Source organism: Mesoplodon bidens (genome assembly GCF_964165515.1).
Source record: "Mesoplodon bidens genome assembly, chromosome: 3".
Classification (NCBI taxonomy): domain Eukaryota; kingdom Metazoa; phylum Chordata; class Mammalia; order Artiodactyla; family Ziphiidae; genus Mesoplodon; species Mesoplodon bidens.
Genome location: NC_138178.1, coordinates 8,242,497 through 8,256,082, shown reverse-complemented (window position 1 = coordinate 8,256,082; position 13,586 = coordinate 8,242,497). Strand labels below are relative to the sequence as shown.

The 13,586-nt window shown below is 46.0% G+C and overlaps 1 protein-coding gene across 8 annotated transcripts in view; it reads right to left on the bottom strand.

Moving 5' to 3' along the window:
* The window catches only part of FRMD4A (FERM domain containing 4A), a 351,864-nt gene that overhangs the window by 120,804 nt on the left and 217,474 nt on the right, over nucleotides 1-13,586 (bottom strand). For all 8 annotated transcript variants that reach the window (XM_081229331.1, XM_081229330.1, XM_081229335.1 and 5 more), the window contains exons 6-7: nucleotides 967-1,023; nucleotides 53-75 (exon numbers count right to left, since the gene is read on the bottom strand). In XM_081229331.1, the coding sequence (XP_081085457.1) occupies nucleotides 53-75; nucleotides 967-1,023 (80 nt within the window). The remainder of the gene's footprint in view (nucleotides 1-52; nucleotides 76-966; nucleotides 1,024-13,586) is intronic.

Sequence of the window (13,586 nt, the reverse complement as noted above, 5' to 3'; positions counted from 1 at the left end):
AACAGACATGCAACAGACTACATTTTTATGCCAAAAATTCTTGTAAACTCACCTAGAAAAGTCTCCCTTTGCCTCCTGTAGAAGAAGAAAATTCAACATCAGTGACACATTCTGATCCCATGTTACAGATTTTAAAATACATTGTAATGAAGACCTCTACTGAATCAGTCCGACTGACTGCTGTTTCGTCCTATCAGCTATAGTAATATAATTAAGGAAGGACACGTGTATTTACCACTTGAATATGAGACAACTAAACTTTAGAAAGTTATATACAAAGAAAGTGACTCATAATGACAAAGGGAAAGTTTCCATTTCTAAGCCCTGATCTAACTTTTTCCAGTTTAAAGATTCTGAACCTGGATGTCTGTCTGGATAGCACTGTCTATGTGTCCATGTCTTGTGTTATTTGTTGTCTTATCTTGTATTGTGGGCTTTTGGAGGCACGGACCATGGAATCTGTAATGCATTAACATAATGCCTGGAACACAGTAGCGGCTCACTAAATCTTGCTGAAGGAATAAATTAATGACATCACTTTAGTTCATCTTGCCAGTGTTTCTAATATTCAGTATGCCTCTTTTTCACATAAGCTAAGGATCTTTTCCTTGTCTTTCATGACAGTGATTCTCCTGGCAATTAATTCCTGCTTTTTACTTGGCTTTCTCCAGTGACCTGAAGAAAAGGGGGTCATTGGATGGTCTCAGTTTCCCCCAATCTCAGGTTATACACACAATTTTCCTTTGCAGAGAAATACAATCTTAAAATTTTGGAGAAGAACAGAATAGAGAAGACTCTATTTGCTGCCATGGTGTAGTTTCCCAGTAGCTCTTTCCTGCTTGTGGCTAAAAATAATTAAGAAGTCAAAGAGCTAGTGGATATAGCAACTGCCATGCATGATAAGTCTTATTCCTCTTTCTTCTGTGTATGGCCCTGGCATACAAAGACGAGGGGGAGACAACTTACCTGTAAAATATACGAGGCTAATTCAAACACCACTTCACTGTCAACATCAATCAGCTCCTGAAAGGAAAACCGAGGAAGATAAGTTTGGTCCTTTAATGATGATTTCTTTATGATCTCTCCCCAAAGAGGATGGGTATTTCTTTTCTAAGGTGTTCTCTAAAATCTCAAGCACTCATAGAATATCTTCTCTGAATTACTTGGACCCGAATGCTCCCTGACATGCTTTTTACAGCTCTTAGAATGAATCCAGTGGTCCTGGGTCTACACAGTTGCCTCCAGGGCTTCACCTTTGTCTTCATGAGAAATCAAGGGATGGGCCAGTCCCCGGCTTTTTACAAATCTGTCAACCTGATTAATCAGCAGAGTAAGGTTACTTAATAACCACATGCATTTTTCTTTCTAAACTCTACTTCAGAACCAGGAATAAGGCTTTATTGAAGAAAAGGTTACAGTGGGATTGTGACTCTTTTAAAATTAAATAAAATGAAAAATATAATTCCCCAGTTACACTAGCCACATCTCTTTCATGTACTCAATACTTCAAGGTAGCTGTTGGCTACCATGATGTCAGAGCACGTGCAGGGCACTTCACTCACTGTAGAAAGTTCTACTGGTCCGCAATGTTAGAGAATCCAAGTTTAAAAATACTCTGTTCTCTAGTTCTTCCCCCAAATATTTAATCGTGATCTATGGACATGGTCTTAAAAGGACATAAGCCTCTCAGGTTTTTAAAAAATCCTATGTATATATATTTCAAAATGTACATAGTCCATATCTCCTTTTATCTAACAGCTTGATTGAGGTATAATAGATACAGAAAGAAACTGCACACTTAATATATATAATGTGTTAGTTCAGACATATGCAAACACCTGTGATACCATCACCATGTTCAAGGTAATAAATATCCATCACCTCCAAAAGTTTCCTTGTGTCCCTCTGTGTGTTTTTCTCGGGGGGGAGGTAAGAACACTTAATGTGAGATCTACCGTCCTAACAAGATTTTAAGTGCACAATACTGTATTTGATATACAGTTCAGATCTTAAAGACAAAGGAAAACCTGGAGTCCACCAGCACGCAAGAATAATAACGAAATTAACTGATGTTGTACTTCAGTTATCAAGTACAAGTAGAAATCCCTACCTTTCTTTTCTCTCCTTAATACCACTAGATTCTACAGTGAGTGACTGGAGCACAAAAAGTTAGAGCTAGCACCGACTTAGACCTCAGCTAGCCCAGCCACCCGCTTTCATTGAGAACAGAAGCCAAAAACCGTCAAGGGACTCCCCCAAAGTCACAAGGCTTTAGTGGCTGTGATGGGCTGGAAAGCACCCCCAACTTCTTGTCCAGCATCTGACCTTCTGGAGGGCGTGCTCTCCCCCAAATCAATCAGGTCACAGACTCAGCCAACATGGTCTCAGGACCACATGTAGCATCAAAGTTAGCTAAAACAAGGGTTAGGGTTACTTTTTTTTTGAAGTATAAACCAAACTCTGATTCACAGATTTTCTAATTATTTTTGTGTGATCCAGAAGTGGCCCCTGTAATTCAAAACAATGCATTGAAGCAAGCCTGTGTATTTCGAGGGAAGGATATCCTGCAGGCTCTTTCGAGCTTAGGAATTTCAAATATGGATAGTAATGTTTGCTACCGAACCACCTTGGAGCGTGGGCTAAGAGAACTCACGAGAGACATGGAAGGATTGGGGACAATAATTCTTTATGCTTAACCAGGTGAAGGAGATTTACGGACGCTGTAATTGATACAGACTGTCAGTGCTGGAGTGTGTTGGAATGCTTGGAATTGCCGTCCTGGGATTACCAGGTCCCATCAGAATGTAAATCATTTAACAGTGGACAAATGATTTAACAGAAACACCGTACAGGGTTTCCACAGTGGATCATTTCTACTGGCACTGTGTGCCTTTCCTTTCCCACCAGTCGACTTCCTGAAGTCGCTGGTGTGTACTTGGCGGCGTACTCCGTCAAACATTTACGCCGAGGTTACAGGCAACGGTCAATGGTGGCTAATACTTAACATCCCAGAAGAGGCCAACTCAAAGCCAACCACCGGGGACAACCCTGTTAAGTGCGAACATTGTTTTTAGTGCGTTACTTGACTCATCTGCTAAAGGGAAACGTCTAGACCTTTGGGAAAGGGGGCAGGAGTGGGGAAGGCGGAGGGTGGGCATTTTCTATTTGATTTGATTTTACACAGTCCATTCTGCAGTTCCAGGAGAGACTGTCAGACGCTAATCGCATGGCAGCGTTAACTGTAATGTACCATTATTCAGAATCAAGCTACCAAAGATGCCCATTTAAACATTGAACCTGATTTATAAGAGTTGTCTCTCACCATCCGTATGTGTCCTCAGGGTAAATGGGAACTAGTGCCTCTAACTGGGGTGAGTTTCCACCTTCTCTGACCTTGACCATCTCCCAGTGAAGATATTAAAAACAATGAGAGCCAGAACGTGACCAGTAAGAGGGAAAAGGATTGAAGAATGAGGTGGCCCAGACGTCCCCACTCTTGCAAAATCTGATGGGAAAGAGCTGCAGTATTCCTTTTCACCGTTTCCATTTAGTATTTATTGAGTTCAAGAATCATGGCCTCATCTGTCCTCAGAGGAATCAGTACAGAGTCTAAATGGTGTTTATAAGACCCAGTCTAGGAACGGGGGTGGGGGTGGGGGTGGGGGAAGAGATGCTCCCTAAGGGTGAAGAACATGCTTTCCTACCTCGCAGCCTCTGCCTGATTCCCTGATGTCTCCTGTTTACAACACCTTCCCCCGTTTATACCTCGTCCTCCCAGGTGATTTTATCCCCTGCGATGGAACAGGGCTCTCGACTTCCTGCCCACACCACACACCTCCCGTGGTACCTCAGACCGAGAGCTGAGTCCCCGCGGGCATGAGTGGACAGGTGTTTCCAGGGTTCCGCCTACCATATAACATTCCAAAGATCACCCCACCTTTTTCTCATCTGGCTGCTCTCAAATGCAGAGGTGGCTATCTTCAAGTGTTTCTGCTCAAGTAGAGCAAATAAACTGAGCAAGATCACAAACAGTGCGTGCAAAAAGCCCATACTTCCCTGGGGCACTGGGTTTTCCCCCGACCGAGGATGAAATGCAGAAAGGTGGGGAGCAGAAGGCCCTCCAGGGAAGCTGTACGGGTGTTTCCCATCGGCGTCACCCACGGGCTGGACGGGGGACACTCCTCTGTGCCCCCAGTGCTCTGAGAGCCATTTGAGGAGGGGTGTCGGCAGAGTTGTCTGCTGAACTGGAGTCTGCCTTGGGGATCTAGGGTGCTCTGGCGGGCATGGAGTCATTTTCTCCTGAGACCCACTGGTAACAGGGGGATGCTGACGGAAGGGACAGTGATGTCACGGAGTTCACGTGTCCTTTCGACATCTGTTTTACTTACTACTGAATCACGTGTGCCGCTTTCTCTGATCTTTTGCCACGTGGTATGGACAGACAAAACGTGCCCCTCTTCGGGGGGGGGGGGGGGGTGTGTGTGTGTGTGTGTGTGTGTGTGTGTGTGTGTGTGTGTGTGTGTGTGTGTGTGTGTGTGTGTGTGTGTGTGTGTGTGTGTGTGTGTGTGTGTGTGTGTGTGTGTGTGTGTGTGTGTGTGTGTGTGTGTGTGTGTGTGTGTGTGTGTGTGTGTGTGTGTGTGTGTGTGTGTGTGTGTGTGTGTGTGTGTGTGTGTGTTCGTGTGTTCAGACAGGGCTGGGGAGGATGGCACTCTGCCTTGTTCTACAAGCTGCTGAAGGAGGAGGCCTGAGGTCATATATCAGCAGCCGCACGGTAAACAATACGCTCAAAAAGATTTCCATTCTGAGGGTCTCTGAGTGTTCCAAAGAGACAGCCCCATGAGAATCCCCAGTGACAGGCGTAAGGACGGTCTCCACAAGTCCTGAGAGCTGGAGGAACTCGTCATGACCCCCTCGCTCCGAGGGCCCTGGTGGTGACCTTCAGACTCCACTGAGAATCTTAATGAAAAGCCTTCCTCCTTGGTCAGGAATGAGAGAAATTCCAGCTTTCATGGAAGATGCACGAGAGCCTTATAACAGAAAAGATGATGAGCAACCACATGGTAGGTTGAAAAGATTTCAATGAGAATGACCTTTGCCAAGTCCAAGCAGAAGGACCTGCAGGGCTGCCCGATGGTTTTCCTGGTAAACCCTCACCCACTGTAACCACCCTTCCTTGTACCCACAAAACGCCTGAAGAGGATGGTTTCTTGCCATCCTCTTTAAGACTATTTCTACTCCGGGGCATTGAATAAATACATCCCTGGACCTCTTTGAGTTTCATTTTCCTCGTCAGTAGAATGGGAAGAACAATTTCTTTTCCAATTATTGTACTGAGTCTGGTGAGGCGGAAATGTAGAGGTGATTTGGAAGCTCTGAGACTCACTACAAATATCGGGTCTGCATTATTTATGTTCACTTACTGGCATTTCTGAATCATCTGAACTCCACAATTCTGTCTGTTCTTCAGCATTTTTTAGCATTTATTGGAATCTTTTTAATTTTCTTTTACATTTTATTTTTTAAAAAACTTTTTATTGGACTATAGTTGATTTACAATGTTGTGTTAACTTCTGCTGTACAGAACAGTTATACATATACATATATCCACTATTTTTTAGAGTCTTTTCCCATATAGGTCATTACAGAGTATTGAATAGAGTTCCCTGTCCTTGTTGCTTATCTATTTTATATATAGTGGTGTGTATATGTCAATCCCAATCTCCCAATTTATCTCTCCCCCCCTTTCCCCCCCAGTAACCATAAGTTTCTTTTCTACGTATGTGACTTTATTTGTTTTGTAAATAAGTTCATTTGTATCATTATCTTAGATTCCACGGATAAGTGATATCATATGGTATTCATCTTTGTCTGACTTACTTCACTTAGTATGATAATCTCTAGGTCCATCCATGTTGCTGCACATGGCATTATTTCATTCTTTTTTATGGCTGAGTAATATTCTATTGTATACATGTACCACATCTTCTTTATCCATTCATCTGTCGATGGACATTTAGGTTGCTTCCATGTCTTGGCTACTGTAAATAGTGCTGCAATGAACATAGGGGTGCATGTATCTTTTTTTTTTTTTTTTTGGCTGTGTTGGGGTCTTCGCTGCTGCACGCGGGCTCTCTCTTGTTGCAGCGAGCAGGGGCTACTCTTCATTGCAGTGCACAGGCTTCTCATTGAGGTGCCTTCTCTTGTTGCAGAGGACGGGCTCTAGGTGCACAGGCTGTAGTAGTTGTGGCTCGGGGGCTCTAGAGCGCAGGCTCAGTAGTTGTGGCTCACAGGCTTAGTTGCTCCGCGGCATGTGGGATCTTCCCAGACCAGGGCTCGAACCCGCGTCCCCTGCACTGGCAGGCGGATTCCTAACCACTGTGCCACCAGGGAAGTCCATGTATCTTTTTGAAAAAGAGTTTTCTCTGGATATATGCCCAGGAGTGGGATTGCTGGATCATACGGTAGTTCTATTTTTAGTTTTTTAAGGAACCTCCATACTGTTCTCCATAATGGTTGTTGGGCTCTTTAGTAAGACTTATTTTTTAAGGAGGTGGGCAGCATTGTGTGTGTGTCTCCATGTGTGTGTGTATCGGTCACCACGTATATCATCCCAGTGGGTCCTGACACCCGCATTCAGCCTCGTTGAGCCCACGTGACGCCCTGTCTCACTGCACAACTACAGTGGCTACGGGAAGGCGCCCCCAGGCCATCAGGGGCTGACGAGCGGGATGAGACTGATGTGATCTTGCACGATTCCTCTCCGAGCCCTCTGCCAGGTTTTCATCAGTCAAGTCCCTTCATGTTTCTCTGGGGCACGTGTTTGTCTGGGGCTCTCTCCCACTCGGTGGCCCGGGTATTTCTCCTGCTGTCCACTGCATACAGTCCCTTTCACGATCCTGAGGAATCTCTCCTGTAGAGGTCACGGGTGCAGCCCAGATGATGGGTCTGCGTATGTTTATTTCCAGAGAGTTGAAGATGGAGGTCCCTCTCTGTCCTCCTGCCCTTCCTCTCTCGGTCACGTGAGCACACACACCAAGCTGGCAATCCTCCATCTAAGAGATAAGGACCAGGATTCTGTGAGTCTGAGACAAATGTTTATGTTGCTTCCTTTGTCCTGTGGGACTTGATTCTGGGCTTTTGTTTCTCTCATCTTCAGATGAGATATCCTCTGCTCATTAGCAAATCTCTTGGAAGATCTTGGATAAAGATTGCTTATTTTAATTTCAGCAACAGTGGTGGTATTTAGACCAAAGTAGCAAACTTGGCCCAGGGATGACTGTTGGAACTTCAATCATATGTGACGCTCTTAGTTCAATGGGGACATCTAGGCACAGAAGGCTGGACAAGACCCCCCAGCGCACAGAAAGGAGGAATTTTAAGTTTGTTTGTTTTTCTGACATGATCTGCTCTCAGTGGGTACATGTAGGCTCCAAACTTGGTAATTTCCTAGGAAACATGCAAATCCTTTCTCCCTGGGATTGGAAACGAAGCCATTAAAAACAATTTACTGAGCATTGACTATGCGCCTTGTTCAGTGAGAGGTCAGTGGAAGGTGATCATCAAGATTCACTCAGAAAAATGCTGGTGCCAACTTCTCCTCCAACCCAGGAGACATATTTCTGTGCATCGTCAGATGGTGACCACGGGCCCTGTTTCTTTGGTTATCATTTTGGACAAGATAAGTTTTGAGATCAAGCATTTAAATGTGATGCATGTATATAAAGAGTGGATGGATGGTCAACCCCTTCCGTTCAAACATGAGATTCATAACAGGGCAGCTAGTTATTTTGACCAGTCCCTCACTTCACCCAATTTAAATTATCTAAAGATCAAATTGCTCCTCTGAGGAACTGAATAGCAGTGGAAAGTCCTTCAGCGTGGGGGCCTCTTTCCTGTCATTCATTCATTCATTCATTTATGGCTGCGTTGGGTCTTCGTTGCTGTGTGCGGGCTTTCTCTAGTTGTGGTGCTACTCTTCGTTGTGGTGCGTGGGCTTCTCATTGCGGTGGCTTCTCTTTGCAGAGCACGGGCTCTGGGGGCTTGGGCTTCAGTAGTTATGGCACGTGGGCTCAGTAGTTGTGGCTCGTGGGATCTAGAGCGCAGGCTCAGTAGTTGTGGCACGTGGGCTCAGTAGTTGTGGCTCGTGGGATCTAGAGCGCAGGTTCAGTAGTTGTGGCATGTGGGCTCAGTAGTTGTGGCTCGTGGGCCCTAGAGCGCAGGTTCAGTAGTTGTGGCGCACGGGCTCAGCTGCTCCATGGCATGTGGGATCTTCCTGGACCAGGACTCGAACCTGTGTCCGCTGCATTGGCAAGCAGATTCTTAACCACTGCGCCACCAGGGAAGTCCCAGGAGCCTCTTTTCTTACCTCTTGGAAGGTATGCCTCTGAAGATGATAGGAAGCTGGATTTCAGAATTCTATATTTCCCTTTTAACTTTAAGATCTATCATCTAAGGGAATCCTTCTTTTTAAAAATTAGAAAAAACATTTTGACATTTTATGACCTAGCACTTGTTGTCTGCAGAGCTTTTGAAAATTATTGTGGTGACTAGTTTTGACAGCAAGCTCACTTTGCCAGTGGAGAACTCCGAGCAGGCAGGATTCAATCCTGAAGGTGGTGAAAGTGCTGAGATTACAGTCCACATCCACCCCAGCACTCCCTCTAGTGTAGCAAGTCCACTGCCCCCCACGGGGCTGACTGATGGGCCTTTTCCAGTTGACAGAGGAAGCCACATCCCAAGAGAGAGACAACCAGATGGAAAACTTGGCAGGAGAGCTCTGCTTTCCTGTGTCACTTTCCAGGAAGCACACATCATCCTAGGCTCACTTCCCATGGGAGTTTTCCTCGGAACTAGACACACATTTCTCAGTGAGTTTCATCCATCCCTTGGTCATAAGTTTCCTTTCCATCACCCCCCGTCCCCTGAATGAGTTGAAACACAACAGAAATGCTGGTGAAGGAAGTGGCCAGGTGGGGTGTCGATGACCCCCTTATTTATTTATTTATTTTGCAGTATGCGGGCCTCTCACTTTTGTGGCCTCTCCCATCGCGGAGCACAGGCTCCGGACGCGCAGGCTCAGCGGCCATGGCTCACGGGCCCAGCCGCTCTGCGGCATGCGGGATCCTCCCGGACCGGGGCACGAACCTGCGTCCCCTGCATCGGCAGGCGGACTCTCAACCACTACGCCGCCAGGGAAGCCCCGATGACCCCTTTTGACATGTCCTCCTGCTCCAGTGAAAGGAGACGAGTAGAGCCCTGCTCGTTCCTGACCAGATTCTAACTTTCTGCATCTTGGACAGATTATGACTGTAATTTCCTGCTCTTTTGGTAGAAAATAGGGGGATTGTAAAGCAAGGACAAGTGAGAGAGAAATCCACTGCAGCTCTGCTTTCTGTCCCCTGATGAAGAGTGGAAAGTGAGAGCTGGCATTCGTGGTTTGGGGAAAATGACAAAACAAATGAACAAAGCAAAACACCTTTCCTCGCTGTTGTGTTGTTGAAGAGATCAGAGGTCTGCTCTCTGGAGAAGATGATGCGTAGGAAGCTAGGATGAAGTAGACCGAGAGCTCAGGGATTCAAAAGGGGGCCTACACCCCAATGGAGGTCACTCCATCCCCAAGACCCTGAAGTGGGAGGAGACATCCCAGGAGGGAAGTAAGACATTACATCCTCTGGAGACAATGAAGAGCCATGAGAAAAGACACCAAGCCCTGACACTTAAGGTTCCCACTGAAAGAAACAGCTTGCCACTGGGACACTCCACAGGGACAGCCACAGAGGACCATCCCCACCTGGGCACTTGGAGCTTCTGAGTGCCTCACTCTTAAATATGGATGGAAAGCCTCCTACGTGAAAGACAGAGACCAAAATAAATAAACAGAAAAAAAAAAAGAACTGGAAAGAAACACAAAGGAAAAAGAACATGCATGATAATTAATATTATTGGAGTGATAAGAGGATGTTAGGATCAAAGACAATAATAGGATGACATGTATATAAAGAAAAATCAGATAATATGAAGGAAGTCTGGGAAATTCAGAACATGATGGCAAAAGTTAAAAAATCAATAGAGGAGATTAAAGGTAATATTGAGGAAATCTTCTAGAAAGTAGAACAAAATGACAAAGATAGAAAATAGGAGAAACCAGGTATCAAAGCAGGTGGCTGTGCCCGGCATCAGATTAACAGGAGCTCCAGAAGGAGAGCACAGCAGAAACAGAGAGACATCACTAAAGAAACAATACCAAAAACCTCCCAGAACTGAAGAATACGGATGTCCAGACTAAAAGTGCCTGTTGAATACACAACATAGTGGGCTCACAAAGACCTACTTTAGGGCACACCATCCTGCAACTTCAGGTGAAGAGGAATAAAGAAGAAATCCTAAGAGATCCCGTGGGTGGTCATGGAGGTGGGGGGAGTCCACATACAGCGTATGGACTACAGACTTCACCAGAGAAACTCTCAAAGATGAGGCAACACCTTTGATATTCTGAGAGAAGTCATTCTGTATTTCCACATCCAGTCAAACCATTAACCAGATATAAAAGTAGAGCAAAGGCTTTTTCAACTATGCAAGGACCCAAACATTTTACTTCTCATATACGCTTTCTCTGGATTACTGCAGGATGTTCTCCAGCGAAACAATGTTGTAAAACAAAACACAGGCAGACTCGGGATCCAGGAAGCAGAGCAGCCAGTCCAGAGCTGGGGTGAAGGGAAGACGGGACAGGAAAGGGGCACCTTGGGCTGAGGGCTATGAATGAGGCCACGTCCAGACAGGAACAGAAGGACAGAGGATTCTAAAAGGGAGGCGCCTGGAAAAACAGCAAAGGCAGCAGCAACAAAACCCAAGCTAAAGAGAGGAACGGATGAATTAGCTGATGCATGTGCAAATTAACGTCGGTAGACATTTGGGCATCTGTAGCTTTTGGGGAAAAAAATGATGGGTACATAGGAACTAAAACAAGTAACAGCAAGGCAATTATTATTACCGTTAGGTGAACTAACTGGTGGTCTAAGAACGGAATCACAACCTCAGGATGCTCCTTGGATTAGTCATGATCACGTGATGCTGATGCGTATGGCTGTTGCCCAGAACTGTGCTATCACCGTACTGGGAAAATGGGAAAAGGAAAGTGTGGGTGGTTGCATAGGAGACCTCGATCCTCACCTACCTTACGAGGAATTCAGGACATCAGAAATGGGTACATTGGCTTCCCTGGTGGCGCAGTGGTTGAGAGTCCGCCTGCCGATGCAGGGGACACGGGCTCGTGCCCCGGTCCGGGAAGATCCCACATGCGGCGGAGCGGCTGGGCCCGTGAGCCATGGCCGCTGAGCCTGCGCGTCCGGAGCCTGTTCTCCACAACGGGAGAGGCCACAACAGTGAGAGGCCCGCGTACCGCAAAAAAAAAAAAAAAAAAAAAAAAAAGGATAAATCAAGGAATAACACCCCGTGTCCATTATTTAGAAACAGAGACAGGCAAATACCAGAAGAAACAGCTAAAATTGCTGGAAGCGGCAGGAGTTGCGGGGTGGGGGCGGAGGGGGTCTCTTTTTCATACACAGCCTCCTAGAGCCATGTGGCTTCTGAACCACGGCATATATTACTTAGATAAAAATAAATGTGAACGTATTAAAAGAGCGAATAAAATAAGGACTTGGAGGAAGCAGGAATAAATAGCTTATGGTATCTGAACAACTTAGATTCTAGTACGTTGTAGGAATCGCTCCCCAAGAGGGGCGCTGGGTCAGCTGGTAGCAGCATCACCTACGGTTACGTTTCTGGCACCACTCTCAGGTCCATCAAGGCCTCCAAAGTGCCAGAGGGCAGTGTGGGCAGCACACAGAAAATCGCAGCCAAGATGAACTCAGATCTGATTCCAAGTGAGCAATTCTATCTCAGCGGGAGCTAATATCGTGCCTGGTGGGGTGCTAACCACCTTCACGTCTATCTCGCTTAATCTCCCCAAGAAGGTGGTGGGTTGGGTCTTTTAATATCCTTGTTCAACCAAAGAAGAAAATTAAGCTTGGAGACGTCACAGAAGGTGTCCACATCGATTGCAGCTGCTAAGAGGCAGAGGTGGGAAGGGAACCCAAGTCTGTGAGCCTTGGAGTCTAAACCCCTAATCACAATCATTCTGCTCCAGGGCCTTCCGCCATCTTTACATATTTACAACTGTGCCAAGCCTGTTCCACCACTTCTGGTTCCTTGTCTTTCACTAAGTTACTAAATCCCTCCAGCATCGGTTTCCTCCCTCAGTAAAGCTGATGATTCCATCCCACTCACGAGCCTCAAAAAATGTAAGATAAGTGAAAAAATTTTTATAGACTCTAAGTGTCAATTTATGCAGATGAAAATATTATTTTTGACGACGGGAAGGAGACGGGTAGCCTTGTGACGCGATTCTGTCCCCTACGTAACCTTCAGAAGAGTCATCTCGGGCTCACTGACGCGAGTCACTAAGCTCCAGAACAGATGCTGAGAAGAGACAGCTGGGGTTCTAGAAGGGCACACACCACCCAGGTCAGCAGGCAGGCTGATGGCTGTGGGCACCTGGACCCTAAATGTGGCTGGCTCCGAATGCACCACCTCTTTAGTTCTGGGGATTTCTTTTTTATAATTTCCCATTAATCCCAGAGTCCTCTGTGATCATTAAGCTCAGAAGCACTGAAATCTTCACCTTCAGCTCAGCATCTGCGACTAGACTGAACTGAACAACTCCGAGAGAAACCATGTCTGCTCCCTTAACCCAAGGGTTTGTATAAGCACAGTTTGGGGCAACTTTTTACTTGCTGGGGTTAAGGGCGATTTCATCCCAGTCAGCGACTTCCCAGGCATCTACTGCCCAAGTCTGCCCCCTGGTGGACAGTCCTCACTTTTTATTCCTGAATTCTTCCAAAGTGCTTTCACATGGATTAAACCAACACCATCAGAGATGCTTGCCACCTATGAGGTACGTAAGACTGGTATTATTATTTCCACTTTATAATGAGAAAATGAGCGTTTAGAGAGAGGAAGAAATTTGCAAGTCCCTGGAACTACATGCAGCGTCTTTGTTCTTCCATTCAGCAAAACCCCCAAATACCGTAGTCCGAGTGCTCTGGGCTTGAGCCCAGGTTAAGTCTTGGTTCAGCAGCTGTCACCAAGCGAGGTTCTTCCACAGAACTGAATTGGATCACTACCACGACCTCCATGATTTTGAACATTTGCATTCAGTGGAACTATTCTGTGCAGTGATGTGCTGAAGAGCTTCCAGAAGGAAAAGTGATGGCGACAGACCGCTGCACCTGTGTGTGTGCTTTAATGCGTAGTCAGTTGTTGCAATCTCTCCAAACTAGGTTTAGTTAAACAGGAAAATACAAGCAGCGGGATCTCCTCTAAATACAGCCATTGACCATGTTGCAACAGGTGTACTTGGCTTTGAAGTTCTCTAAGGAGTGTCTGCCCTCCAGGGCACAGTGCAGCCCAGTGGGTGAGGTCTGTGATCTGGAATCAGGCTGCCAACTTCGGCCCTGACTGGCTCTGCCATTCAGTAGACATGCAACCCCGGGTGAATCTTATAACCACCCTGCGCCTCATCTTTT